This window comes from Diceros bicornis, chromosome 18, assembly GCF_020826845.1.
Source record: "Diceros bicornis minor isolate mBicDic1 chromosome 18, mDicBic1.mat.cur, whole genome shotgun sequence".
Taxonomy (NCBI): Eukaryota; Metazoa; Chordata; class Mammalia; order Perissodactyla; family Rhinocerotidae; genus Diceros; species Diceros bicornis.
In genome coordinates, this window is record NC_080757.1 from 48,241,243 (window position 1) to 48,269,102 (window position 27,860).

A 27,860-nucleotide genomic window follows, 5' to 3' on the forward strand; every position below is an offset into this window, starting at 1 on the left:
TCAAGGCCAGAGCACCGGGATCGTCTCTCCCCACTGTGTCTGACTGACCGTCTCTGAGGGCTGGGGGAGTTCAGCGGGGTTTTGGAAGTCAAGAGCGTAAATCATGGCGCTCCACGTGGCCCTAAATTTCTGACCGCTAAGCCCTGCTTCCTAATGTTCTTTGCAACGAAAATCCAGCATCAGAAACCGGACACCGCGGCTGTGCTGCTGGAGTGCTGTGTTAGCACTTGGATGCCCAGCGAGAGGAGTGCTGGAAATAGCCCCTCCTTATTTTTAACACTCCTGCCTGGTCAGATGGTCTCTGGTTTCTCCCAGAGAAAATCCAGGCCAAGAGACACAAGTTGGAATTGAGAATTCAGAAGTCTTATAGGTAAAAAGCACGCCTCCCCCGACTCTCCATCATCCCCGCAACAGTCCTCAACATACCCAGGGCACAGGCTTTGCTTTCTCCTTCGGGGTCATGGAGCCCCTGAGCTGTGGTCAGGAATCCCAGAGATTTCTAGGTACCGTGCAAGGAAAAAGCAAGTTTTCAAAGAGCTTTTATTTCAAACCACGGTCAGAGTCTACCCAGTTAAAAATGCTTCTCAGACCTCCTAGAAGCCAAGGAGGGGATGTTCACCTCACCAGAAAGGGTGTGTCTTGTCACCAAGGAGAGAGGGGTTGGCCGTTTATACAGGAGAACACCCAGAACTGGTAAATGAGCGCGGGGCATCCCTAAAAGGCTAATGGAGGACAAGTGGGGCCAGCTTATTAAAGAAAACTGGCGCAGTGGGGACAACTTGGGGCTCCAGTGGAAGGTCGGGCCTCTCCATGCACCTGTGCACCTGCTGGCTGCGGGCGGGTCTGGATCATGTCCACTTGCTGGATTCCAGAGGAGCCTGTCACAGCCCAGAGAGGAGCTCAGAGAGGGGAAAGCAGCTGTGGCGGTCATGGGGTCGTGGGAACAGGGGAGATGTAAAGCTCCCGCCTCCCTTCTAGAACATTCTGAGCCTGGGCTCCGCTTCCTGAGGGGAAAGCCCGGAAAGTCGCTGGGGCCCCAGGCGGGCTAGTGCTCCGGCTCGGCGTCCATGCAGGACTCCCAGGGGTTCTGGGGCATTCGCGGGAGGGAGAAGAGCAGGAGGGCCAGGCCGCAGAGGAAGAGGAGGACGAAGGCGGCACAGGCGCAGGCGAAGGACCAGGAGTAATAGTACTCGATCCAGACGGTGTCCTCACTGTCAATCATGCGCTTCACCGACTGGCGCATGACCTCCACCGAGACGAAGATGCAGAGACCTGAGGGCGGAGAATGACTCTCAGGGCCGGGGGCTCCTGCTGCCCGCGCCGCCCCCCAGCCTGCTCTACTGGGCTTTCTGCACGGAAAAGGTGGTGACCGGCAGGTGGTGACCGGTGAGCTGCCTGGAGAACTGGAAACCTGCAAAAGCGACCCCTCTGCCTGCCCACCGCACAGTTAGCTCATCCCCCAGAAGGTTAACTATGTTTCTTTGCTTCTTTTGTTAGGATTATTTTTATTAATTTAAATTTTCGTTAGTAATTAGATTGCTCTCAGTGTCTTGGGGATTAAGTCTTTGTGAGAAATGGACAAAGGTGCCAAGATCTGCCCCCCTCCCAACCCACCTGGAGTTGCTGAGACCCTGCCCAGGTTTGCTCCTGGGTGGAGCCTGGGAATCTCTCCATACCCACATCCCGAGGTAGGCGTGAGAATGGGGTGGCAGCACCCCCCAACGCGAGGCACACGGGCAGGAGCCCTCGTTCTACCTGCAAAGGCATAGAACATGGACGCCGGCCTCAGCAGGTAATCCCGCTTCTTCCTGAAGGACAGGAGCGCGCAGATGGTTCCCATGATGACGAAGCCAAGGCTGAAGATGGCGATGGCAGCCGCCGAGATGCTGTACTCTACAACACACAAAGGGGCCAGGCAGTGCCCCGGCACCTCAGAATGGCCTCGTCCCCTGGACCTTTTGTCATGGCCGGTTGTGCCTCCAACCGGGTGAGTGACAATACCATGTACTATTACTCCCATTTCACATATGAGAAAACTGAGGGTCTCAGAGGTTAAATCTCTCCCTCGAAGACCACAGCAGGTAGAGGGTGGGGCCAGGAGGTTAACATCACCTAATTCCTACTCCCAGGGCCTCGAGGGCACTAAACTGAAGTTCTTCCCCCAAGGGTAGAGGCTTCCGAAGGAGGTGGGAGGCAAGTGGCTGGAGAACTTTCTGGAACAGAACTCTTCCTTTGAGTGACAGGGCAGAAGGCTGCACTCGGACTGGGGGCGGTCTGTCCCGGGACTAACAGGCTACCTCTGGAAGGATGACAGTGTGGCTTGTTACAGAGCACCATGCGTGTGAGGATCTGTGTGTATGTGTGTGCACGCATGTGCACCGCAGGTGTCAAGATTTGTCAGAGTGTGTGTTAGTGCGCGCTGACTCGTAAAGATCCATCAGAGTGTGTGTGCATGTGTGTGTGCACGCTCACACCGTGTGCAGTCATCTGTGCACGTGCAGATTCGGGTCTGTGCTCACGACGGGGGGGGGGGGCGTGCATCTGAGCTCCATGGTTCCCCAGAGCCCCAGGGCACGTGTGCTCAGGCCCCTCCCACGTCTGCCCACATCCCTGCTCTCCTGATTCTCAGAGAGTGATTTATGGGCGAGGGAGGGAATCAGACAGTTCCCCACAGGCTCTGACCCACCAGCCCTGAGAACCATCACAGGGATTGTGAGTTCTTGTTCCATTTTCATAGCTCCTGTCACAACAGCTTCCCTCGGCTCTGTGGGAAAATGTATTCTTTCCGCAATTTAGGAGCCTACCAGGAAAGGGCTCTTTTACAAACTCTCCCAAGCGCTGATGAATGGACGCTCAGGAGGCCTGGAGACGGAGCTGCTGTCTCCGGAGCACACAGAGTGGCAGGCTGCAGCTTGCAGGCACTAGGGCGTGGCTGCTTTTCATCACGAGCGGGGAAGTCAGGGCTTTTGTGCCGAGTGATTTTCTGGCTCAGCAGTGTGTGATGGAAGTCACTTCTCCTTGCCCTCCCCCTCGCACCGCAGGCTCACCTTTCTGAGTGGTGACTTCGAAGATCTCCGAGCTCTCGCCTGGGTTAAAATGCCTGAAGTAGGAACAGTTTTTCTCTGCAAAGGAGGGAGACAGCCTATGAATGGAGAGAACGGACCAGCAGCCAGGACAGCAGTGTGGCCAGGAGAGGGCGGGTGCGTCCTGCAGGGGCAGGCGTGAAGGGGCAGGCGTGAAGGGGCCTTCTGCTGGCCCTCTTCTCCCCAGATCCTGACTCTGGGATGAAACAAACGTCTTTCTCTGACCCTTAGACCAAAATTTCCGTAGGATAGGGGGTTGCATAAAAGGCTGGGAGCTCGTCAGGGAGCAAAGGCTGTTTGAATCAAGGGGGCAGACAGCACCGTGGGTACTGAGCCCATTAGGCAGATGGGGTAACTGAGGCCCAGGGCTCAAGTCATTTGTCAGGGGGTGCAGGATACATGGCCAACAAAGGGCCAATCAGTGGTTCTCAACCAGGGCTGATTCTGCCCCCAGGGGACATTGGGCAATATCTGGAGACACTTTTGGTGTCACAACTGGGCAGGGCTGCTACTAGCATCTAGTGGGTGGAGGCCAAGGGTGATACTAAACATGTACAATGCACAGGACAGCCCCCTACAGCATAGAATTATCCGGCCCCCAAATGTCGAGAGTGCTGAGGTTCAGAAACCCTGTATCACACCAAAATCTAGGGCTGTGTCTCTTATCAGCATCCAGGCCCACCCTGATTCACTGGTTGTGATCTGGGAAGCAAGCAGTATTTTTCAAAAGCTTTCCAGGAGATTCTCGTGCTCAGCCAGGTTGGGAAGCCCTGCTCCCGGCCCCTTAAAATGCCCCGCACAGGGCTTTTCTGAGTGGGCCGTCTGGATGGACTTGGGTGAAGGGTGGAGAAGCTCCAATAGAGGGCCAAATATGACCATCACATCATTTCATCGGCCCCTCAACACCCGTGGCCGTAGAGGCAGCCCAGACAAGACTCCCCTGACGAGCTGCTTGGCCCACTTGATATGTGTCAGAAAAGCCGTAGAAGGTCTGTGGACAGTAGGACCAAAAATCTGGGTTTGAAGGGGTTGCAGAGGAAGAGCTCAGAACAAAGAAATTCATGCTGATTTTACATATAATTTCAGGCATCATTTCTCTTCCATTTGTCTCTCAATCTCTTGTAACTAGATAACACTGTAAAATCAAAGGATTGTCTTATTGCTTATCGGATGCAGTTTAATATTCTTTACTCCTGATCTGGGAAGTCAATGATTGGGTTATTTTATATTATTTTATGTTTCTTAAGAAAACTAAACTAAGTCGCTTTTTATTTGTGTGCCCCTTCATTGATTTCGTTTTCCTACGGATCCATGACCCTCAACAGAAAACACCTCTGCTCCTAGTTTAGATGGTTTCTAGTTCATGCATTCATTTCTTCATCTCCAGGCTACCTTTAAGTTATCACAAGGCAATTGATGCCGAGTTTCTTTTGGAAACACATCTGAGGTGCTGCCGAAGTCATAGCTTTCATTGAGATGTGGGCTTCCTTCTTTTTTTTTTATAATTTTATTTATTTCTTTCTTTTTCCCCAAAGCCCCAGAAGATAGTTGTATGTCATAGTTGCACATCCTTCTAGTCGCTGTACGTGGGACGCGGCCTCAGCATGGCCGGAGAAGCGGTGCGTCAGGGCGCGCCTGGGATCCGAACCTGGGCCGCCAGCAGCGGAGCGCGTGCACTTAACCACTAAGCCACGGGGCCAGCCCTGGGCTTCCTTCTATCTGGCCTAAATCATCTTACTGCTGCTTAAGCCTGTGGTCTCCCACTCTTTCCCCCTCCCCCAATGACAGGGTTACTGGTGCTCCAGTGGTTGAGGGAGGTAGTGACCCCTGAAGACGGGGCCTGGTTTAGCAGCAGTAAATGTTCTGTGAGGTAAACAGCCATCTCTTTGAGCTTCTATATTTAAATCACTTTCCTTTGGAACTGAGTTACCTGGGGTGTCTGACTGCCGGTGGTGATGTCAGAATTGCTGCTGCTCTTTTCTCTCTCACAGCTTCCGGTGCTATTTTAGAGCCTAATGCAACCCTCTTACATTGGTTAGATTATTCGCTATAGATTCTCTTGAATCACTGCTCCCAAACGGTTCGTGCTATGTCATAAGTCTCCACGTGTTTTCTTCTGGACAAAGGAACATTTCTGTTTCATTCTTTAAGGGCCAATTGCGGTTGTCATTGAAAACCCTCCGAAAAGAATCGACTGAATTCAAGTGTATTTCACCGTCAGCTGCCTCCCTGACTACTCGTCTTCTGTGAGCTCTGCCTTCGGGGCAGAGGCCCGAGATAAAAGCCCATCGAGAGCCTGGCCAGGGCACAGCTATTTGGCGGTTCTGGGGTGCCGAGGATACTCTGGCACAGGTAGTGTTTGGCTTATCCACCCCCACCAGGTAAATACCGGGCTGCAGTCTGGATGAACTGCTGCTGCTCCCAGGTGCTTGCATAAAAACTGTCTTAGCTCAGACCACAGGCGGAGGCTGCATGTCTGGGGAAGCCAGCATGAAGATTCTTGAGGGGGTGGATTCTTCCCCTCAGTGGCCCAGGTACAATGTTCCCCTCCCTCTTCTCCCCTATGAAATGATCTCACATGTGGGGGATGGAGGGCACCCAGTGGGTGGGGTTCCCACTCAGAACATCTGGAAGTCTCAGCTTCTATCTGACATAGTTGAACTTAGGACTTGAGGACGGATGGGCCAACCTTGTCCCCTCTCTTGGACTAGCACATGAGGAAGGCCAGAGTCTTCTGCCCTGAACCCTGGAGAATCATCCGCCCCAGGGCCCCATGGCTGCCCATTGGAGACCACAAGCTCTTTTGTGGTCCCTGGTGGCCCTGGCGGTGGTGGGGGCATGTCACACCCAGGCCTCAGCCTGGACATGTCCAGGACCAACAAGATGCTCATTTAGGACAAGTCAAGCCAGGCATCTGTCAGCATCACTCCAGAATTGCCCAGGGTCTGATGGGTCTGAGAGGGGCAGACCCCACCCCTGCCCCTTTGTCTGGTGGTGTCTGAGTAAACTGAGTGTTAAGGGCAACTTGAAAAGGAGGGACATCGAGATGGGCCCTGTGTGGGGCACTTAGTCACAAGTAGGGGGTGTGGAGGACAGGGGCAGTGACAGCTCTGTGCAGACTGTGTGCAGATTCTGAGCCTTCCTGCCTCTGCCTCTCTGATGTGCCTCCACGCCCCCTTCTGCCTCCATCACACTTGCACAAAGCTCAGGGCTTGCAGCTCTGCCTCGATGGGCTCCAGCCCCTTCACCAAGCAGAACAAGCAAGTGCTTTGGACCAAGTTGGTGGAGAAACCAACACCAGGGTGATGATCTGTGACCATAATTGGGAACTCTGAGGCTCCTCCGTCATCCTTTGTCTCTGCAAATGGCTCACAGTGATTTTAATATTTGTATTTCAGAAATGTCTACCATAAACAGTCATGACTTAGTGGTCTAAAAACTTTAAGTGTGTTATTACTTAAAAAATATGGTGAACTCAGCTATTGGGCTTGAGTGGGGTTGAAGTATTCTGGCTAATGAAAAATTCTGGTTAAGGGAGTGACTATCTAGGCAGAACCATATCTAACTGAGACAATTTCAAAGAACTGAAACAGAAGGCTCGTTTAACGCCAAGCTGAACTTGAGTTAATAAGAGATCTTTTTCTGATTGTTGGAACAGCTTGAATGATCATGGGATGCCTCTGAGTTGTCACTGAGAATGCATCAGTGTACCCAGTGCTGGTGGATGCAGACTTATATATTAAAAAATACCTTGTTGATTTGTACAAAACTAAGGGAACTAGTACTTAGGGGTCAGAAGAAATGTTTCATCCACTTGTTACTTGCAGCAGTGCCAGGGATGTCTTCACCCTTTTTGTGGAAGAAGTTCTTGATGCTTGCAACAGTGGTTTCTCTGTGCTCTGTTTCCCCTAATCTCTCTGAGTGAAGACTTTTATAAAATGGTTGGAAAAATCCCTGGAGCCCAACCCCAGAGCTTCAGAGCATTGCTGTCCTATGGGGGAGAAGTCTAGTTATGGCCTGGGTCTCCAGCATGGGCTCCTGTGGATGGGAAAGGGAACCCCTAAAGTTTTTGAGGTCAGTAGCATCAGTGCTTTCGTATGGCCCCAGGCCCTGCATCGAGTACTGGAAGAAAAGATGGGCCACTGAGGAAACAGGGCACTGGGCCAAGCTGCTGCCTTGCCCTAAAGAGGCAGAGCCTGAAAGAAGCCACATTCCACCTAGCCCAAGGGCAAGGGATGACCCCTCTGGGGATTCACTTGGGCTTGCAGACAGACAGCCTCTCTTGACAACTGGGGAAGCCCCTACTCTCATTCTGGAGGCACTGGAATTGACCTCAGATGTTGATCTTGTGTATGACAGTCCTTCTAAGACTCTTTGAGTCAGTGGGAAAACCAAATTAGCAATTTGTGTCCTCAGAGCCTCCAGCATTCTATGGCTGAATAGGACCTTGAAAAGTCTCCTCTATTGCACCAGCTCCTGGTCCAGCTTCCTCTAAACCACATCATGTCAAAAGCTGGCCTCTTATGTATTTGCTTGGGTCAGCAGCTTATAAGGGCTGTGTTTGTTTGTACAGTGGAGGATATAGGAGGGAACTAGAGAGCAAAAAGGCTCTGGATTTGAGACTTGGATATTGAACTTATACTTGTTAGATGGTTAGCCACGGGAAGGCCCCTCTGAGCCTCAGTTTTCCCACATGTAGAAGGAGAACCATCTGTAGAATGAGAGCCTCTTCACTGGATTGTTGTAAAGTAGTATGATGTATTGACTAAGCAGGTGAATTTTAGGGGTATGAATCCTCGCTGCTCTGCCATGGTAATTGCATGACCTTGGTCAAATCACTCAATTTCTCTGTGCCTCATTTTTTTTCTTTATTTGCAAGATGGGATGATGATAATAGTATGGACCTCATAGAGAATTTAGTGAGGATTAAATGAGTTTATATATATATACACACACACACACATATATATGTCATCCCACTGCCTTCTGGCCTCCATGGTTTCTGGGAAAAAATTAGCTGTTAATCTTATTAAGAAGCCTTTGTATGTGATGAGTGGCTTCTTACTGCTTCCAAGATTCTCTGCCTTTATCTTTCTTTCTTTTTTTTTTAAAGAATTTGCACTGAGATGCTTCTTCTTCTTTTTTTTTTTTTTGAGGAAGATTGGCCCTGAACTAACATCTGTTGCCAATCTTCCTCCCTTTTTCCTTTTTTCTCCCCAAAACCCAAGTACATAGTTGTATGTCATAGTTGTATGTCCTTTCTAGTTCTTCTGTATGGGATGCTGCCTCAGCATGGCCTGATGAGTGGTGAGTTAAGTCTGTGCCCAGGATCTGAACCATTGAACCCTGGGCTGCTGAAGCGGACCATGCGAACTTAACCGCTACGCCACTGGGCCAGCCCCTATCTTTATCTTTCAACAGTTTGATTACCATGTGTCTAGGTGTGGATTTATGCTACTTAGAGTTCATTAAGATTCATAGATTTATAAATTAATGTTTTTCATCAAATTTGGGAAATTTTTGGTCATTGTTTTTTTTACATATATTTCTTACTCCTTTCTCTCTCTTATTCTCCTAGGACTACCATTATGCATGTGTTGGTACATCTGATACTGTCCCACAGGTCTCTGAGGCTCTGTTCATTTTTCTTCATTCTCTTTTTCTGCCTGTCCCTCAGACTATCTAATCTCAAGTGACCCATCTTCAAGTTCACTGATTCTTTCTTCTGCCTACTCAGATCTGCTATTGAACCCTTCTAGTGAATCTTTTATTTCAATTATTGTACTTCTCAACTCCAGAATTTCTATCAGGTCCTTTTAAAATAATTTCTATCTCTTCTTAATGTTCTTTATTTCTTGGGACATCATTCTCATCTTTACTTTAGTTCTTTACACATGGTTTCTTTTAGTTCTTTGAATATATCTAAAATAGGTGACAAAGTCTTTGTCTAGTAAGTCCGGTATGTGGGCTTCCTTAAGGATCTATTGATTGCTTTTTTCCCCTTACATGTGGGCCTTACTTTTTTAGTTCTTTGCATGTCTTGTAATTTTTTAAAATTTTAAATTTAAAATTAAAACTGGATAATTTAAACAGCAGAATCTAGCAACTCTGAAAATCAGATTCCTACCCTTCCCCAGGGTTAGTCCCTGTTGCCGTCTGTTATTGTTGTTTGTTTGGTGACTTTTCTGAATTAATTTTGTTAAGTCTGTATTCTTTGTCATGTGTGGCCACTGAAATCTCTGCTCAGTTAGTTTGGTGGTCAGCTCATAGGGATTTCCTAAAATGCTTGGAACCAACGCATCTCTCAGTCTTTACTGAAGTGTTCTCTGCTCAGCAGAGAGGTAAGGACTCAGGTAGGCATCTATATTTCTGCCTTAGCCTTCACTTTCTGCTTGTGTGCAGGCTCAAGATAAGCCAGAGGTGAGAGCCTAGGACCTTCTCTGGTCTCCCTGTGCACACATATAGCACTGTGCATGCACCTGGCCTTCTACATTCTCAGGAATGTGTTGGAGCTTTTCAAAGCCACCTTGGACATCTTATGCCCTAGTTTTTTAGTTAGCCTATTTTTTGCCCTAACTGTTATCTACTGCCTCAGGCAGTTATGATATTAAGCAATTGTTTCTAATTGTTTTTGACAAATGCCCCCTGGGAAAAAGACTACTCTGCTGGACGAGCTCAGGTCAAATAAAGACAGCCTTGCAAGTGGAGACTTCCCAGGAACCACCAGAGAGATCAAATAATGACAATTCTCTGGGAGTGAGGCTTTGAAAGAGATCCAGCCCTGTTCTGTCCTGTCTGACGGCTACCAGGCTGATGGTTTTCACTATGATGGCAGACTGGTGGTTTTCAAGGCTATGACAGAGTTAGGGAGGGAGGAACGCAAATAGAGCAAGTTAAAACACCGTGAAGCTCGCTGTTCTTACTGAGATTCACCATTTTTTCTTGAATAAGCACTTGCTGGATAGCTGGATAGCTGGATAATTTTCAGAGTTCTGAAAAAGTTTATTCTGACCATTTTGCCAGTGTTCTCATAGTTTTTATAAAGAAGAAGATTTTTGGAGGTTCTTATTCTGTCATTTCTTCTGATGTCATCCAAAGTTAATATATGTAAAGCACTTAAAACAAAAAACAATGTTTGGCAGATGGTGCTATATTTCTGTTTGCAGTTATTATTATTGTTGTTGTTAATAATACATGAGAGAATGTATATGAACTCTATTCCTCCCTCCAGAAAAGAGTGATCCCACAGAGCACAGGAAGAATGGGCAGGGAAGGACAAAGATGTCCACTTGCAGAGAAAGGAGAGGGGAGAAGGCAGGAGCACACTTCGGAAGCTCCTTGGGGGTAAGGCAGTGCTCACGAGTATGAGAGGGATGATTCACTCTGGACCAGGGCAAGAAGGCATAGTCTAGGCTCAAGGAGGCTCAAGGCCAAGCCATGCCTGCTGGTCCCCTGTGGCTAGTCCAGTCACATCCCGCCACTCTGTCTCTTCCTTGTATAGACTCAGCTCACCTCCCTGCTCATCGGCTCTATAAACTCACCAGACTTTAAAAGGCAGGTGCCTCCAAGGACAGGTGGGCAGAACCGTAACACTGCGTTCCCTTGTGTGGTCCCTGGAGAATCTGCCTTGCCCTGCCCTGCCCTGCCCTGCCCTGCCCAGGAGAGTTGGCCAGTGATGCATGTGTTTACGGGCGTGCTCAGCCATGGCTGAGGGGCGTGGGCCTCTGTGCTATGTGATACTTTTCAAGCACATGTCCATGCCTATTAAAGTCCTCAGCCCTGGGACTTGGTGTTTCCAAGACAGCTGGGTATTTACGAGTCTTCCAGGTGTCCAGTGGGAATGAGCAAGGCAAGGGTTTCCTGGAGCCAGCAGAAGGGGAAGGAAGAGGAAAGAGAGAAGGGGGTTTAGGCCCCTTTGTCCCACACACAGACTAAAAGATCTTTGGGGATTTAGCACGGACACCATTGAAGGACAGAGTTCAAGGAACACCCAGTCTGATAACAGAGAATAATTCTGAAAACCAGGTGGGATCCTGCACTCACCTTTGTCCACTGCCTCCTCGGAGGGACGTTTGTGAGCAACGGAAGGGACTTTATGTTGCTGAGCCCAAGTACCGTATTTTATAGGAGGAAGCAGAGGCTGCGATGGGCTTTGTCACACCCGATAGTTGTTCGGGGGTTGTGAGCAACGCATCATTAGAGCCCAGGCCTCTGACTCTCCACGCAGGGCTCCTCTCAGCACATGCTCTGTTTGCTGTGCATGCAGAGGGCTCCATGTTTGCAGAATAGACTGGTCACCCTAATATCAGGTATTCTTGACAAGGAGCTCACCTTCAGTGTGTGGTTCAGTCACGTGGTAGGAAATCGAGGAATGCACTTAAATTACAGCAGAAGGAAATGCTTTCCAGCTCTTCAGGGGTCTGAGCTGAGGGAGGACCTACAGAAGGACTGACAGTTCTGACAAAAAGGCAGGTGGCTCATCGCCAACCAGGTCCTGCTTCACAAACGTGTGACCTGTGCTTCGCTCAAGGCCCTGCACCTGCAACGGACCCCTGCATGGTTTCATGCCTTGCTGTCGCCACCTTGAAATTCTTAAAAATGATCACAATTTCATTTAATTGCATTTTCATTTTGCACCAGGCCCCATAAATTCTCTAGCCGATCCTGTCTACACCCCAGCCTGGAGTCTGGGGAATGAACATGCCAGCCTCCTGGGTCCCTTCAGCCTGAGGACATAGGGCCACCTAGCCTGTCTCTGCAGGGAGAGAGTGGAGCTGGGCACACCCGGAGGAATGACCACTCTGGGGCCAGAAGCCCCTAAGCTGGAGGATCCTCGGTTTCTTTCTTGAGCCTCTGGTCCCACTACTCCAGCCCTCTGCTCTGGGTGAAAAGCCCCAAGCCTCCCCAAGACGGAAATAGCTAGAGACACGTGCCCTCTTTTTACAGCCCGGCTCTGGCCACCAGCAGAACCGCATGCAGTTCAGATCCTCTTCCCTGGGCCCGGAGGGCTGGGCGGTGGTCCGTTCTGAGATGGAGAAACCTGCCTTCTTTCCCAGGGGCAACTTTTCCAGGGGGACGAGGAAGAGCAGGAGGCAGGGACGGGGGACAGGGAGTGAGTACGTTACCCCCAGGCAGGGTGATGGGTCCGCAGCTCTTGTCCTTTTTGTTGCTCAGGACAATACGCTTGGTGCAAATCCGCCAGAGGCCGAAGTGGGCCGCCTCGCAGGTGGCATTGTGGTGCTCCACATGGGGGCTCAGCACTGCCCAGTGGTCGGTCACCACGGCCACCATGGCCAGCACGATGCCCACCAGGATGCAGAAGAGGGTCACGCGGACCTTCAGTGCTTTGGTCTGGGACATGGCGATGGCGGAGGAGTGGGCGCTCGGGGCAGGTCCGGTGGCAGCGTCTCCCTGGGCAGGTGGCAGCCGGGCTGGGGTGGTGGCGGCGGTTATCGAGCGGGGGGTGGAAGCTAAGTTTAGTGTGCCCGGCCGAGCCAGAGTGGGCTGGCCTTGGGGCTGAGGGACACTGGATGGGGCTGAGCAGCTGCCCAGACGTGTCAGGGGCCTGAGGGAGGCTTCTATTAATGCACATCTCCAGGCGTGTCACCGACGACGGTGTCGCCTCGGGTTTCAGGGCTTTCTTCCCCTCTTGGAGCCAGAAATACCCCAGGGAGGAGCGAGGAGAGAAGGCTTTAGATGGTGACTTGAGACCTCTACGGAGCGACTGCTCAGAATACCTGAGTTGGGAGGCGACGAGGGCTAGGCAACAGGGACATTACGGGGTGTGGGATCTGCCTGCTCTGGGCTGAAGGAGAAAGGGGACCCTGGGGGATACAGGCAGCACACGCTTCTGTTCTTCCACTGGGCAGGCCGGTCACCAGGGTGGGGTGGTGGGTCCCTGTCCTGGAGGTCTGGGGGACCAAGGATCCTGCCTCGGGACATCTTGGGGATCCCCTGCCCAGGCCTTCTGGAGCCCACCTCACAGGCAAATGCTTTGGCCCCAAGCCCAGCACATCCCCAAACCACAGGACGATGGCAGGTGTTTCCTGGGCTTGGCGTTACCGAACACTGTGCCCGATGTGAGAATGTTATTTCCTTCCGAATTCTTCTCCCATCCCTCTAGTTGGGTCCAGAAGAAAAGCTCCATTTGGGGTAAGTCTTTAACACCTTTCTGCTGCCTGCAAATCAAATAGCCTGGAGAGGACAAAGAATCCAGCTGAACCTGACTGTAGTTCTGTTTTCATTTTACTGTTTTAGTTTTACCCCTATTAATGGCAGGCAATAAAGATTTCCCAGCTGGGTTTTCATTTACAAAATAAATATATTTAAGTAAAAAAGAACAGAAGTAGGTTGACTTACGAGTGGCTAAGAGGCTAATGGGCGTGCGGATATAGTGGAGGACATATGAGAGTTTGGGACCACCATCCGAGAGTCCTGCCTGCCCATGTGCCCCCCAGGCTGGTAGTCCAGGCTCTAGCCCCTACAACTCTCCTGGGTTCTGCGTCTCTTCTTTCTCAGTTCACCAGGTGCCTCTTTTGGGGAGTATCTAAGAGGCTGATGCGTGGCCACGTATAGACCCCTCAGCTGGGCAGGGCTTTGAGCTTCAAAATCCTGGCTCAAGTCAACACAGATTACAGAAAACCTGCCTGCCTGTGTGCGGCTAACACTCAGGGGTCCAGCCTTGGAGGCACAGACTGTTAATAATAATGATAATTGTAATGGCAGCTCATTCAGTGAGTGCTTACTACATACCAGGCACTCTGCTAAGCCTTTCCATGTCATTGCAGTTAATCTTCACACCAATCCATGAGAGGAGAACAGCTATTACTCCCATTTTACAGATGAGGACATGGAGGCTCAGAGACATGAAGTAACTTGTCCAAGGTCACACAGCAGGTAAATGGTGAAGCCAGTTTTCAGAACCTAGAGCCCAAACTCTTTAACCAATGGTTGGAGCTGGGAGGAAATTTCAAGATCTATTGTGACTACAGGAAAGGGAAACTATCTTTTCCCTCTACCTTTCTAAGCTCTCAGCTTAGGTCCCTATAGGAAAAGACAGATTAACAAGAGAAAAGCATACAAATTTACTTCATATCAGTTATACATGACCCGGGAGCCTTGACACAAGAAACAAAGACCAGAAGGAACAGTTAAATCTGAGCGTTTTTATGCCAGGTGTGATCAAGAGCGGAAAATGAAAAAATATGATAGGACAAAAAGAGGCATGAGCTAAGCGCAGTCAACGAGAGAGGCGGCGGCCTGTTGGTTTGGACTCTCCCGGCGTCTTGGTGAACGGTGCGGGGAGGGCGCCTCTCACACGAGGGTCTTCTGACCCGCTTCAGGGTAAGGTCAGAGCGTCCTTCCTGCACCCGCCACGTCTCAGATTCCTTCAGCTGAAGTTATTCAATATGTCAACGTGCCATACCTGTGGGCAGAGTGTCCTGAACCCTGTCATGAGCGACGAAAGTAACCTGCAGCCTAGAGAGAGGATGTGACAAGCCAGGACCACCCTGTGAACAAGCCCCCGAGCTGAGCAGAGACCGCGCACCTCCAGCCACAGTCAGGCGTGAGGGCAGTTACATCTGAGACAGTGACAGCTGGGTTTTCATGTTACAAACCAGCCTCCCCACCCAGGTGATAATCTCCCGAGAGCTTCTCTCTCCCCCTTCCTCATCCCTGTTCCCCTTCTCTCCCTGGCGCCCAACTCCGGGATCCCAGTGGAACTGACCCATCACAACCGACTGACTTACTGACGCCTGTCACCGCCCTGCTCTGGCTCAGAGAGTGACGTCTGTCTCGGGGAGGTGGGCCGTCTCCACAGAGAACTCCTGGAGGCTGACATGGCACATGGCCTCGGCACCTCACACCGCCCTGTGGCCCGGCCTCAGGAGCCAGGCAGCCCGGCTTCTCAGGGGACCCTGGGTAGCCTGAGGCAGACCGCCTGTGTGCCAGGCACACCAGCAAAGCAGCAGTCGGGGAGTGAGAAGAAGGTTCTGGTGTTTTAAGACAGAAGAAAGAAGCGATTTTAGTTTTAGCACAAGTAGATATGGTGTCATTTGAAGAAATAAAAATGCATTTTGAGTTTCCTGGCGTGGTGGGGGTGGGCGTCCCAAGCTCTCCAGTGCCAGGAGCCTTGGAAGGTCTTGGAAGTGCCCTAAGTGGGCCTGACACACAGGGCGCTCCCAGTGTCAGCCACGACAACACTGCAGGCCCATCAGAGAAACCAGGCTGTGCCTTCCCTCAGTGGGGGCAGGTTTGTGCCGATGAGGGGGTCCTCAGTCCTCCAGCCCAGCGAGCAGAAGCATTAAAGATTGATGGCCTCTTCCTTTTGAAGTAGGCTTTGTGCAGATCTCCATGAGGCCGGCAGCTCCAGGTACTGCAGGCGAGTCTACTTTCTCTCCCTCGTTTACTAAAGGCTCCTTCATCCAGACCTTTTCTGCTCACAGAGGCCACTGCCAGGCTGTCTGCTCGATTCCCCAGGGCCTTGCTGGGCCAGGAAGGGGGCTTGGTGGACGCTGGCATTTAGTGGGAGCTGGGGCTGGGTGACGTCAGCATCCTCTGCACAGGTCCTGCCCTTTCCAGGGCATCAGGAAGGAGGGCAATGTGAGAGTGGGAACCAGCCTGCTGGTGATGGATCCAGCCAGCCCCAGGATCAGATCCCTGCTCTGCCAGGCTCCAGCTGTGTGGCTTCCAGCAAGTCATTACCTCTCTAAGCCGTCCTTTCCTCATCTATAAAATGAGAGCAGTGGAGCCTGGCTGGGGAGCTGGTATAAGGATTAGAGATAATGCACTTTACCGGCTTAGCCCATGGTAGGTGCTATGGACTGAATTGTGTCCTTCCCCGCCTCCCAAATTCATATGTTCAAGCCCAAACCCCAGTGTGATGGTATTTGGAGAAGGGGCCTTTGGAAGGTGATTAGGTTTAGATAAGGTCATGAGGGTGGGACGCCATGATGTGATTAGTGCCCTTATAAGAAGAAACACCAGGGGCCAGCCCCATGGCATAGTGGTTAAGTTCAGTGTGCTTTGCTTTGGTGACCCAGATTCATGGGTTCAGATCCTAGGCACAGACCTACACCACTCATCAAGCCATGCTGTGGTGGTGACCCACATACAAAATAGAGGAAGATTGGCAACAGATGTTAGCCCAGAGCAAATCTTCCTCACCAAAAAAAAAAAAAAAAAAAAAGAAGAAGAAACACCAGAGAGCTTGCCCTTTCTTTTTCTCTGCCACGTGAGGACACAGCAACAAGGTGGCAAGACAGGAAGAGGGTCCTCACCAGAACCCGACCATGCTGGCACCCTGATCTTGGACTTCCAGCCTCCAGAACTGTGATAAATAAATGTTTAAGCCACCCAGTCTATGGTATTTTGTTATAGCAGCCTGAGCAGACTAAGACAGTAGGCAATTGATCCAGGATGGCAATTGTTGTTGTTATTTTATTATTATTATTAATAGACTACAGATGGATGAGCCTTCTCTGATGGGCTATAAGCTTCTGGAGGGTAGGGATGGTGAGAGTGTATTATGTACTCATTCTGGGTCTCCTCAGAGAGCCCTCTGGATCTGAGCTCAAGGTGGGATCTTCATAAATGTTTGTTGAATGGTTGTTGGATGGATGGATGGGTGGGTGGATGGACAGACAGAGGGACTGAAAGAACAAGGGGACAGAAGCTCAAATAATTTACTTCGCCAGATGATCCAAAGGACATTTCTATGTGGTTTAAGGCCACAGGGACATAAGAAATGGCAGCTGGGGCAGACCAGGACAGCTTGGACCAAGGGCCAATTTGCTTGGAGGTGCTGAGGCGACGCCCTAGGAGGGCACCATTGTCGCCTCTGCGATCAAGTTCAAAAGGAAGCAGCCTCCAGAGATCTGACATTTTCTACAGACACTCTTCAAAGTAGATATGCCACACTCAGCTAATCGAGAGTTGTCTGTATTTTACTTGCCCAGATGTACCAGTTTTCATTTGTCCCAAATGACTGCTCTTTTCCCAAGAAAGACCAGAACATAACTAGAGGGAGGAAAACACCTCCCGGAGGTGGGCCTCGTTCAGAGTCAGGCTGGTGCACACCTGGGTGGGGGCCAAATAAATCCTCTTTGGCAATGTGCTGATGTAATTCTGAGCTCAGGCTTAGTTAGGCTGAGAAATGGCCTTGGGTGTTTGATCTTAAGATACTATAAAAAGGAAAGTGCCACTGAACTGGTCCCAACATCTTTACACAACGTCATCTCCCTCCTTGCACTGTTCAACCTGGACCCTCTGTTGCTTCAGGCTGGCTGCCCCCAATTCCATCCTGTGAGCTGAAACCGGGCCTTTGCCTCTGCCAAGGGGATCGAGATCTCTTCTCTTCGAAGCCAGCTGTTGCATCATGCTGACCTCTGCTTCTGTCATCACATCTCCTTCTCTGACTCTCCTGCCTCCCTCTTTCCCATACACGGACCCTTGTGATTACATTGGGTCCACCCAGATGACCCAGGAAAATCTCCTCACCTCAAGATCCTTAATCACATTTGCAAAGTCCCTTTTGCCATGTAAGGTGACATAGTCACAGGTTCCAGGGGTCAGGACTTGGACATCTTTGGGGGCCATTATTCTGCCTACTATAGGCACTGATTTACGATTTGCTTGATTTTCTCTGGCATCACCTTGTAGCTCAGGCACAGGGGTGGAGAAGATGGAAGGTGAGACTGAAGGAGGGTTGGGGCTCTTCCGGGAGGGAAAAGCTAGAAGGAAAAGGGGCCCAGGGAATTGAGGGCATTGGCGAGGGTTAAGTGATGACTTGCCATGTATGGGCTGGTTAGGGTGGTCCTGCAACCAGGCAGGTTGATATATTGGGAGAAAATGGAGAGGCCTGAAGGGCTTGATGAGTTTGGAGAACACGTGTAGTGGTGGTGAGGAGGTGAAATAATTGGGAGCATTGGAAGCTGTGGTCAGAGAGCAGGAAAACGGCCCTGAATTTTACAGGGGGAACAGTCAGGACTGATGACAAGCTCCAATTTGGAGATGAAGGTCATTGGAAGTTAGAAGGCCAGATAGTCCACGGAGGTGAAAAGTTCAGATGGCCAGTGGAGGTGAGAAGTTCAGATGGCCAATGGAGGTGAGAAGGCCAGAGGCCAATGGAGGCGAGAAGTCCAAATGGTCAATGGAGGTGAGAAGTCCAGATGGTCAATGGAGGTGAGAAGACGGGAGAGCTGTGAGGCCAGGGAGTCAGAGAGGCTGGCCCCATGGATGTTGACGTGGCTCAGTTTGATGGTGGCAGGAGTTGGGGTACAGAGGATGGCTTTGAGCCAGAGGTAAAGTCTCTGATGGACATGAAGGAGTGGCCAGGAAGGAGTCTGGGAGATGACAGTGATGAGAAAGGGTTCAGGATGGTCCACTCAGGCCCTCAGAGAAGGCTTTTCCCCAGGAGGTAGAGGAGTAATGGTTTGGAGGTCTCAGCATCCCCCACCACTTCCCTCTCCTGCAATTATAAGTCCAAGGGCATGAGTTCATAACCTTCTCTGATCGCAGACTTCTGTTCTTGAGGTTGCACCAGCAATTTTGTTGGAAGCTGCAAGTTTAAAAATATCTGTATCAGGTGTATCTGCCCCAGTCTTCCTCTGGATCCTAAGGTCCCTCAGATCCTTTTTCTCCCTTTCCAGCCCCACACCTCTTGGGACTGCATATGGGGCTGAGCAGCTAGGAGTATTATATTGGGAACCTGGGCAGGGAATCCCTGCAGAAGAATGGACAGCTTTCACCAGGAGGACAGGAAGAAGGTGTGTCCTTGGGGGAGAGGAAGATTTTATTTATCCCAGGGGGTGGAGGGAGACTTCAGTAAGGATGTGGGTAGATCCAGAGGGCACAGGGGTGATGGAGGATGGAAGGGAGGGTTAGTGGGTGGAGAAGAGGCTTAGAGCCAGGTGAGGGTACTGGAAAGACTAGGCGATAGACTGTGTCTTCCAAAAATGGCCACAGAAGTCTTTCTGCTCCCATATGTTCTTCCAGAACCTTGTCACTGCCCATCAAGAGGTGGAGTCTGTTTCCTTTCACCTTGAACTCAAAAGTGGGCTTTTGACTGTTTTCACCCTTCAAGTACAGAGGAAGGGATGCTGTGTGACTTCTGAGACTTTTGTCTTTCTCTCTTGCTCTGGGGACACTCGCCCTTCGACCCGGACAACATGCTATGAGAAACCACAGGCCACACAAAGAACCATATGTGGACATTCAGGCTGAAAACTGCAGCTAAGGTCTTTGACAATAGCCACCATCAAGTGCCAGACGTGAGCAAATGAGCCTGCAGACGGGTCCAGCCCCCAGCCATCGAGTCTTCCAGCCAAGGCCCCAGACACTGTGGAGCAGAGATAAGCCATCCTGACCATATTTAATGGTTGTTTAACACCACTAAGTTTGGGTGTAATTTGTTACACAGCCCTATGAATTGCTACACTTGGTGACTGTAAGGAATTACACTTTGTGTGGCTGAGAACGGCTAACTGTGAGGCCTGGTGGAAGGGACGCAGCTCCAGCCTTCCGAGAGGAACGTGGGATGAGTCTGACTAGCCGCCGGGCAGGAGTGGGGAGGGGAGGCTGCTATCCCCACAGCCCAGACACCCGGGTGTGTATGTGGACAAGAGCCTGTCTGCGTTTGCTGGTGGACAAGGAGCCTCATCTTTTCATCAGCTTCTAGGATAAAGCTGGGCTGGAAGTTCATAGTGGGAAGTCACCAGATCCTAACCAAATGATCTGAACCAAATGCATCCTAAGCATCCCAGCATTGGCCCCATTCAGGCACCATTTAAGCAAACAAGCTGTGTCCAGCAATAGAACACTGGTTAGATAAATGGTGGTATCTCTTTTTTATGCAGGCGTGAAAGATTATGTTTTTGAGGAATATTGAAAGAGGGGAGAAGATTCTCAAGATGAAAAACAGTGAACAGAGGCAGGGTATGAACCCATACCCCACATACTTTTGGGTGCACTGAAATGTTAACTGTGCTTACGTCTTGGAGAGTGGGATTTTGGCTGATATTGTTATCTTCTTTAACTTTGCTTTACTTTTCAGATTTTTTTTTTAGGTAAAATGTGTTACTATAGAATTAGGAAGACATAGTATTTTTTTTTTTTTTAAGGACCTGGCTATTGCAGTTTAATTTGTAGATTCTGGCGATCCCACAGGGGTTAATGTATTTCCCAGAAAACTTATCAGGGGACAAAGGTCAGGACATAGGTCCCACCAAGCCCCCTCTCCTGCAGTTGTAAGCATAAGGAGGTGGGTTTGTAACCCTCTGTGAGCATGGACTTCTGTTCTGAGGTTGCACTGGCAGTTTTGTTGGAAGCTGCAAATTTAAAAATATCTTGTATCAGGTGTATTTGCCTTCTCTCCTCCTCTGGATTCTAAGGTCCCTGAGCAACCCCTTCCATCCCTCCCCCAACCCCTCATCTCTAGGGCTGGGCAGCCAGGGGTGCTATATTAGGAACCAGTGCAGGGAGCTTAAGTCACGTGGCTGGATCCGAGCTCCCTGGAGGGAGGCCTCCCCTCCCCCTCCCATCTGCTTCCCCTCCCCTCAGGCCTCTCTTTGCTCACTCCACACTAGGGACCCAGAAGAGGACCCTCCCTGAGAAGCCCGGCTCCCAGGGCACCTTTGAGAGTGGTCAGGACTGGGCTCTTGCAACCTGCATCACCTGTGTGGAACTGGAAATGCCCCAGTGGGGTGTGGGGGCCTCCAGGGCCTGCAAAGAAAGCAGCAGCCATGTGGCAACCTTGCCCACTACCACCTCACAGCCCAGGGGCCACTGAGGGTAGAAATGAATGGGCCTCAGCCAGAGAGGCAGCTGAGGCAGGAGCCCTCTCTTGGGGTGGGCACGGCACCTAGATCCGCTGGATGATGAGTTTCTCCCAAATCAAAGTGCAGTGGGCGCGGACACCCTATGGGCCTGGCTATCAGAGCACCGCCTCCAAGAGCTGTTCTAGAACAATCCATTTTGGGACACTCTTTGAGTGTTGTTAGTCAACAAACACTCCTGAAAGCTCACTCTAATGCCAGTTGCTGAGCTGGGGTATTTACAAATGTTTCCTTGTGTAAGTTCAAGTTTAATTCACTCTCTCAACAACCCTGGAGGGAAGTGTTACCTTCCTCATTTGACGGAGGAGGGAACTGGGCTCTGAGAGAGGTCGAGTGACTTGCCCAGTGCCGCCCTCGGGTGAGTGGAGGATTTGATCCCGGTCTTACTGGCTCTTGGCCACCTCACTGCAGCTGCTGGGTGTGGGCAGAGGAGGAAGCCACAGAGCGGTGAGTCCCCGTGTCAAGCTGGGCCACGTTTCTGGCTCGTTCTCCTCTGCCTATTTGGTTGAATTCCATCAGCATTTTGCTCCCAAACCCAGGGACAAAGGCACCACCTACCCCCCCCGGAACAGGTGGCCATTTTCCCATTTCCTTCTTCAACTCCCAGCTCCTATTTCCAAAACTGTTGGCTCAAAAGGGAAGAGGAGAAAGGCAGAAATTGAAATGTGTTGTAGGGAAAGGAAATACTGAGAATAAATAAATGAGTTTTCCTAACATGTCCACAGCCTAGATACAAGCACCAAAAATTGGCTGTGATCTTGCGCAAGTGACCTCACCCTTTCTGTGCCTAAGTTTTCCTCACTGTGAAATCAGCTTTGGCGTTACTGACATTTTGGACCAGATCGTTGTTGGGGGGTGTGGGAGGCTGTCCTATGCACTGTAGGATATTTTGCAGCCTCTTTGGCCTCCACCCACTAGATGCCAGCAGCAACCCCCTACAAGTTCTGACAACCAAAAATGTCTCCAGGACATTGGAAAATATCCCCTAGGGAGCAAAATCACCCCTGCTCGAGAACCATTGGGCTAGCAGTGTCTCCCTTTCATGGTTGTTATGAAAATCCTCAAAAAAATATTTCCTTCCTTCCTTTTATTCTTTCTTTCATCCCTCCCTCACTCTTTGGGCTTATTTCTCTTCTGTGACGAGCACATCAAATGAGATAATTCATTCCTAAGGTACCTGCCACTCCTGCTGGTTATGATATCCTGTGATTCTGTGGTTCTTGTTTGGGTCGAGGCATGAGGTCAAGCCTGCTTCTCCAACCTAGGAAGAAGGTATCATGGACCCATTTTACAGATGGGGCATCTGGAGCAGAGAAGAGGTCACACATCACGTTGGAGTTGAAGGAGGGGCTCAGCCCACACAGAGGTGGATGCAACCCCAGACACCGGTGTCAGTTTCAAGCAGGAACTCCCAAAAGACTGGGGGGAGGGGAGGCAAAAGAGGGAGGTACCGAAAGACAGACCAGGGAGCTGAGACTGGCCAGCTCTTCCCCAAACTTGTTTTCCTTTCCTCCTGGGCTAGACTACATTTCCCGTCTTCCCTGGCTCTTAGAGATGTGACCATGTTATTGAGTTCTGGCCAGCGGTATGTGGGTAGAAGGGAAAGTCACGATTTCCTGGTCCATTAAAACCTCCCACGAGACTGTTCACAAGATCACCTACTCTCTCTCTTCTCCATTGGTCCGCTGGGTGTCAATGGCAGGGGCAACTTAGAAGCCTGTGTTGAAGACGACAGAGCCCCCATAGCGTGGGCCTCGAATCTCTGAATGACTGTGTGGGGCAGAGCGCCCCCAGCCCGCCCAGTTGATTGGACTTGACATGAGTGAGAAATAAACTCTACTGTATTGAGCCAGGCTACGTTTGGGGTTGTTGGTTATGTTGTTAGTCTACTCTAAGTAACACAAGTGAAGCGCAGAATGGGGACTACTGGCCTGTCCATCTTCCAGCCCATCCGTAAAGGCACCTTGACAGCACCACCCAGAAGTCTCAAACCAGCCAGTGCTGCTGGGGAGGTGGACAGTGACCCAGATCAAATCCAGAGAAAACGGCCTTGACCAGCACAGAATCCACCCTCCCTCCCTCTTCTGGAGGGTCCACAGCGTCCCCAGACTCAAGGACACTGTTTAAGTGTCCACAAAGACTTGAGGGGAGCTCTACCCCTCCCCCCACATCAAGAAGAGAACATTTTAAAAATGTTTTTATTTAATTAAAAAAAAAGACAGAACTAACAACCCAAAACCAGTAGTAGGTACAGGATGCACAGGTGCTTAACTGGCGAAACACACAGGGGCTGGTTGGAGAGGGTGGTGGGTTGGGAAGATGGTGAGGAGGTGGGCATAGGCCACCACATCCCCGCAGTGGGTGCAAGGTCTCAGACTGACAGGGGCAGAGAGGCAGCTCTGCTCCCTTCCCTGGCAAGCCCCGGCTGGGATGTGGTGAGGAGGAGGGGGTGAGCCAGCGATGAGGGGCCTGGAGCCTGGGGTGGTGGTGGGGAGAAAGGCTGTGAAGACCAGGGGGTCTGAGGTTGTTCTGCTCCCTGCTCTTCTGTCCCTTTTTGTCGCTTCTTTCTACTCTTTCTTGGTCCCTAGAGTGGGCCCCACGTTCTCTGCCTGGGACCGGGCAAGAGGTAGGATTCATTGGAACACAGCTTTCTCCATGAAATGATAGAAACTTCTGGGGCAGGAGGTGGGGAGGTGGCTTATGTGGAAGAAAGAGCAAGGCTGCCTTGCTTTTGGAAGTGACAGAAGAAGTCTCGGGGCCTTGGTGGGTGATGGGTCCCCAGATTTCGCCCCCTTCCTTCTAGCCTGGTCAGATGGTATCATGGTGTGGAGGGGTGAGAGTGGTCGGGGGTGGGGGCAGGACGGGGTGGGGTTGGCCCACAGCAGGGGCAGGCCACGAGCCCTGACACTCCAGCATTCAGTGCTGTACATGCTTGGACAAACCACCACACAAAGCCAACCTCAACGGGAGGAAAGGGTTTCGAGCAAGCACAAAGGGGCCTGGCACACCGCGCCTCAGCTCGCCAGCACACGGGGCAGTCGGTTGGAGGTGGGACATGTGGAGATTTCCCCTCTGGGGGCGAAAGAGGATGGTGACGACCGTGACCCGGAAATGAACTCCCAGGGGCCAAGTCCACCCAGGGGTCCGTGAGCAGGTGGCTGAGGTAAGAATTTGCTTGTCACTTCTAAGTACGACAGCTACCGGGATCACAGACGACTGCTCAAGATTGGATTGCCAAGTCTCAAAAAGTAAGAAAGGATTTGTCTTTAGAAAGCACATGTTTTATATAAAAGAGGGTAAGTTCCATGTTCCAGAAAGTTCTTCTAAACCCAGACACACTTCCACCTTCCTGCTTGCTTTGGGAGTGGAAAAAATGGTTGGAAAAATGTCAAACATGGAACCCGTCTCCTTGGTTCCAAAGTGCTGAGACGTCCCTCTCGTGAGGAGGAAGAAATACACAGCTTGGCTTTTCATCCAGACTTCCTCCGCTGAGCCCTTTCAGGTGCTGGCAGAATAAATTCCAATAATTGGAGTTGGGGGAGGTGTTGCTGCTACTTCTTAAGATGAGGAAACGAATGGAACTTGTTCTCCTGGCGTTTACTTGCCAGGAGTAAATAATCACGATGAATGACCACCTAGGAAATGGATGTTTGTTCTGATTTTTTGGTCGCTGTTCACCCTCGGGTCTCCCTTTCTTGCACAGAAGTTCAGGCTCCTGTAGCCAAACACCAGTGGAGGGGAGGGGTCCATCCCTTCCTCTCCCCCAGGAGGGACAGAGCTGCTCCTCAGGCCAGTGGGGAGGGACACAGCAAGAGGCCACATGGCCACCTTTCGTCTGACTCGTACTGCTGGACTCTCAAGTACAGTCAGTGTGTTCTGCTCTTTCTGTGTGAGGCAGAAACTTCCAGAAGCAGACAGGAAAGCCAGCAACAGACTCTGGCCTTTACCTCACGCCCAGGCCAGTGAAGGCCTCCCCCTGTGTGGACTCCTCCACAGGCCTCGGTTTCCTCAGGTTGAGGGGAGCGGCCCCGGGACAGCACAAAGGCCAAAGCACCAGTTGGCTGCAGGACTTGCTCCTCAGGATCACTGTTATTTCAACAACAGGCTACTGCCAGAGAGAGATAGACAGACAGACAGAGAGGAAGGGGGTGAGCTCCGGCTTCCTCGTTTCCGGCTCACAGACGCGGGACCTCTGGTGCAAAGGCAGCTGACCAGTGTCCAAAGGCCCCCGTGTGCCCGGCGAAGCCCTCCTGGTGGCCCAGGACCAGGCAGGGAGGGAAGGCCCTGAAAGCCCGGCCTTCTGGCAAGATTGGTTTCCAAGAAGAGATAATGGCTCAATTTTGTTTCCCCAGGTTGGTCGAGGCCGTGCAGCCTCAGGACAGCTCTTGGGCCTCCTGGGAGATTTTCAGAACCCCTGGGGCCTCAAAACACCCTTTTCGGGGATAAAGTCAGCCTTCCACTTCTGATTCCTGTCTCCTGGTGCTTCGCTCTAAGCCAGCCCGAGATACTTTCTGGAGACCAGGGAGGGTTGGGTTTGGCTTCAGTCCATTGTTGGCCCGTCTACAGGGTCAGATGCCCTCCTGTGGGATCCAAACAGCCGTCTGGGGAGAGGAAGGGGCGGCTCACACGGGGGTCGTCCGCCGGTTCAGCATGCTGACGTGCAGGCCTTCCTTCAGGTCCTGCGGGAAGAAGTCGTGCACCTGCAGGAAGCTGGCCTCCTGGTCGGGGCTGTAGCTGGCGGCGGTGGTCACCTTGAGGGGCTCCCTGGACAGCGTGTACATGGACAGCTCGCCCATGGGGATGGCCCCGGTGATCTTCAGGCCCACCGGAGACGTGTCCCTGGAGGGCGAGGCCTCGGTGGACCTCGAGCTGGACCTGGAGCGCCGTCGCCGGTACCTGTAGCTCGGCATCCTGGCGTAGGGAGACGAGGAGGGAGCCTTAAGGAACTCCCGTTTGGTCTTAAATCTCAACTCTTTATTTTTCTCAATGTAAATGTTTACGGCCAGGACGCCCACGGTCTCGGCCACAATGAAAGACAGGGCTCCAAAGTAAAAAGACCAGCCGTAGTTGTAATGGTTTTTTTTGTCTTCGTCGCGCTTGTCGCTTGGGTCGCCTGTGTTGCTGGAAATGTAGACGATGATGCCTATGATGTTACTGAGGCCTGAAAGGGAAGCAGGAGAGGGGGCGGGAGGGAGAGAGGCAGAGGTTAGACCTGTAGCTGGACAGGAGACAGGTGGGCTGTCAAGAGGAAGGGCTGGTGGTTGTTCCCCTCTTTGATGGGTATTGCTTTATTCTGGTTGCTAACTTGTCTTTTAAATAATTAATTTTGAATGGGCAATAAAGTACAAAGTTCAGATGAGGTATACAACAAAACACATGCTTTGAGCTACCCAGTTCCCCTCCTGAAGATGGCTACTGGTATCTTCTTTCTTATATCCAGTCTTTCTCCCTCTCTCTCACACACACACATACACACATACCTATTTTTTTTTTTCTTTGCACAACACTCTTTGTCCTCTTATCTTTTCACTTAACAGACCCTCTGAGAGACGGTTCTGTACCAGGACGTGAGGAGCTGTCTCTGTCTTTCTAACTGCACGTGGCATCCACTGCATGGACATCTAACCCGGCCTCTGCTCTGCACATTCAGGTGGCTTCCAGCCCGCAGCCATCCTGTGTCCATAGCATTCCACACGTGCATGAGTACAACTGTGGGCTGAATTCCTTGAAGTGAAACTGCTGCTTCACTGGGTATGTGCATTGAAAAACTTAAAAATAAACTTTTATTTCAGAGAGTTCCTTCCTATCTCCCCCCAACCCCCCGGTTTCTCCTATTAACATCTTACATTACCGTGTTCGTTTGTCACAACCAGGAAACCCAGGTACATTTCTCTTCACTACCCTCCAGACTTTACTGGGATTTCACTGAGGTTTCCACTCATGTCCTTTCTCTGTTCCAGGATCCATCCGGGCACCACATTGTGTTTAGTGTTTTGAATTCTCAGTTACCACCCAAGTGCCCTCCATAGGGGCACAAAATGTCTCAACAACCTATAATTTGTATTATCAAACTTCTGGACCTTTGCCAATCTGGGAAGTGAAACAATCACCGGCTGCTGTGTTTATTCGATTTTTTCTTATTATAAGAGGTTAAGCAGGCCCGAACTGCCTGGGTTTGAATTCTGGTTTTACCAACTATCAGCTGTGGAACTTTGGGCTAATTACTCACCTCCCTGTGCCTCAGTATCCTCATGTGTAAACTGGGAATAACAGTGGCAAGCACTTCACAGGGTAGACGTGAGGATTAAATGAGCTAATATATACAAAGTGCTTAGGACGGCACCCGGCACACAGTGAGCGTGCTTGAACTTCTATTATAACCTACCGTGTTGTATTGTTAAGTCTATGCACCGCCCACATCCTTTGTTCATTTTCCTCCTGCACCGACCCCAGTGTGGATGGGTTAGAATATTTCCTGCCCAGAGGAAACCAGTTGTAGGTTTTGATTCCTTGCTCTTCTGCTGTGTTCCAGAAGAACCTTCACCGACATCTCTCTCATCCCTTCTCTCTCCGCCTCCCTAGCTTTGTCTTTCCTTCCCCACCCCGTATTCAGCAAATTATAAGAATGTTCCTTAAACCATGACCCAACTAATTACATCTTCCCGGAGAAGTTATTTTGTCTTCTTCCGACTCTCCCAGCCTTTGAACCAAACCTCCCCTGAGGCTCTGACCATTTTCCACCTAGAATTCTTCATGGGCCAGTCTCACCTCCCCGTTGGGGCTGGAGCTGGCTGGAGCCTACATGTGACCCAGGGCCTGCCGCTGCCTCGGCCCACAATTAAAGCTCTATGAGGCAGGGAATAAATGGGAACAAACGAACGTCCCCTTGTTTGCTGCCCTCATTGCTCCTTGCCGCCACCGCGTCCTCTCCTCTCTGCCTGGA

The 27,860-nt window shown here is 51.0% G+C and overlaps 2 protein-coding genes across 2 annotated transcripts in view; both read right to left on the reverse strand.

The window, feature by feature from the left end:
* Positions 1 to 1,045: 1,045 nt before the first annotated feature.
* On the reverse strand, positions 1,046 to 12,443 carry CACNG1 (calcium voltage-gated channel auxiliary subunit gamma 1). Its single transcript, XM_058559428.1, has 4 exons — positions 12,209 to 12,443; positions 3,048 to 3,122; positions 1,756 to 1,893; positions 1,046 to 1,272 (listed from the first exon to the last, which is right to left on the reverse strand). The coding sequence occupies exons 1-4, from the start codon at positions 12,441 to 12,443 to the stop codon at positions 1,046 to 1,048; spliced, it is 675 nt and encodes a 224-aa protein (XP_058415411.1).
* Positions 12,444 to 23,097: 10,654 nt separating this feature from the next.
* CACNG4 (calcium voltage-gated channel auxiliary subunit gamma 4) overlaps positions 23,098 to 27,860 on the reverse strand; it is a 61,688-nt gene continuing 56,925 nt past the window's right edge. The window contains exon 4 of the mRNA XM_058561411.1: positions 23,098 to 26,078. Coding sequence (XP_058417394.1) covers positions 25,540 to 26,078 — 539 coding nt within the window. The 3' untranslated portion in view covers positions 23,098 to 25,539. The remainder of the gene's footprint in view (positions 26,079 to 27,860) is intronic.